Source organism: Buceros rhinoceros, unplaced genomic scaffold (genome assembly GCF_000710305.1).
Source record: "Buceros rhinoceros silvestris isolate BGI_N320 unplaced genomic scaffold, ASM71030v1 scaffold14294, whole genome shotgun sequence".
In the NCBI taxonomy this organism is placed as follows: Eukaryota; Metazoa; Chordata; class Aves; order Bucerotiformes; family Bucerotidae; genus Buceros; species Buceros rhinoceros.
Window position 1 is genome coordinate 1 of NW_010408911.1, and position 1,854 is coordinate 1,854.

The 1,854-nt window shown below is 39.6% G+C and overlaps 1 protein-coding gene across 1 annotated transcript in view; it reads left to right on the forward strand.

Annotated features, from left to right (window-relative positions):
- Positions 1-517: 517 nt before the first annotated feature.
- The window catches only part of AMACR (alpha-methylacyl-CoA racemase), a gene marked incomplete at its 5' end in the record, with an annotated part of 17,043 nt that continues 15,706 nt past the window's right edge, over positions 518-1,854 (forward strand). The window contains one exon of the mRNA XM_010135048.1: positions 518-661. Within this exon, the coding sequence (XP_010133350.1) occupies positions 518-661 (144 nt within the window). The remainder of the gene's footprint in view (positions 662-1,854) is intronic.

A 1,854-nucleotide genomic window follows, 5' to 3' on the forward strand; every position in this document is an offset into this window, starting at 1 on the left:
GGATAGGCAAGACCGGTTGCAAAGAGGACAGTGGAAGATCTCCTTGGGTGGTAGGTGAGGGAAGTATATTCCAGTGAAAGGTAGAAGCAATTTCAGGTCATTTTAATATAGAAAAGGTAAGTGTTTGTGCTTTCTCTCTCCTCTCTCTCTCTCTCTTTTTTTTTTTTTTAAAAATGTCTTTGGTAGCATTCTCTAATTCAACAGTATGTGACTTACAGCAAGCTGTCTGGCAATCTTTTGGGGAAGTAAAACAGAAAAAAAAGCTTAAAAAAGAAAAAGGAGCTGAAAGCTTGATTTCTCCTTAATTGACTTGTTTTCAAAATCTGTGCAGTATGTTGTTAATTTATGACATTCTGGCTGTTCACACTGTAATATGGATACTGAAATAGAATGTATTACTTCATAAATTTCAATTCAGTTTTGTTGTTGTATAATTTAACTTTGACATAACCATGTATATTTTGAGTCTTATTAAAAATAAATGTGCATTAGCATTCTATTTCTTTCTCTTTTTAAGGTGTCATGGAAAAACTCGGACTTGGTCCAGAGGTCCTTCTACAGGAGAATCCCAGACTCATCTACGCTAGACTTACTGGATTTGGCCAGACAGGAAAATATGCCAAGTCTGCAGGTCATGACATCAATTATTTGTCTGTATCAGGTAGGCTGTAAAATTTACAACCAAGGTTTTTCCACCCTTAAATCAAGACTCAAGAGTTTATTGGAAGGTCGTTTGCAGGTAGCTCAAACTACCTGAGGTGCAGTCCAGTGAAACAGCTGAGCAGAGCTGAAGTGTCTCTTGTCAGCAGAAGGAGGGTTTCCTTCTCTTGCCGTGTGCTTCTCTCTGCTCTTTTCTGTCCAGTCTGCTCTAGCTTTTGCTTAACCCCTCCATAAGCTCCCTCAGCAGTCATAAACTGGCCAGAAGAAATGGGGATGCTTTTCTGCCAAGGTTATTGAGGTGAAGCCGTTCATTAAGGGATCCAACAAACATAAAAATTCAGCAGAAGAAAGGAGGAAACATTGGCTGGATGAGCTGTTTGTTTTGGCAGCAGCAGTGAGCTGTTACACTGGATCAGCAAGTCTTCTCAGCTGGACAGTATTTTCCTTCCTTTGTGCTATTTTATCTGAATAAAATTTTTCTGTTGGAAGAGAGGACTAAAGTTTTTATGCATTTTTGTCTTTCTTCAAGGCTGCACTCCTAGAAAATCTGTGTTTTTATAAACCTGAAAAGGCTGTACATGTTGCATGTTTGTGAGCAGCTTTTTTGTGGTGAAGAAAAGTTAGGCAGCCTAGGCTATTTGAGCTGGTGTGCTTTTCTGCTTCGTTGGCACCAACTGAAAGGAAAGTAGGCTCAACATAAAGTGGCAATACTATGCTTCCTTAAGGTGTTGCAGACAGAACGCTGGTTTAAGTGTCACAATTCTACAAGTATGGAGTTACAGACAATAACAATATTACTCAGCTCTGGTGATGGCAGTGAGAATGTCATGCATGGTCTCACCTACTGCTGTTCATGCTGCTTCTGTCACTGCTGCTTCTCTGAGCCTGTGAGGAAGGAGAGAAACTGGCCCAAAACTTCTTGGCTTCCCACTGGATAAAGCATTTCTTTTAGTCCCAGCAAAGGGCCAAAGCAGAGGCACTGTAAATGTGGTGATCCAGTGTTACCTACTATGGGGAATGATTGTATTGTGGAATTTTCCTCAGGGATAGGTTCATTCTTCTCTCATTACGTAAGATTGTCTGAGAATAAAAAAGAGTAAAGAAAGGATGCCTCATTTGAGACACTTGTTTTGAATTTATGTCCAGAAGATTTAAAACTGTTGTGATATTTTGGTTTGTTATTAGCATAGGGAA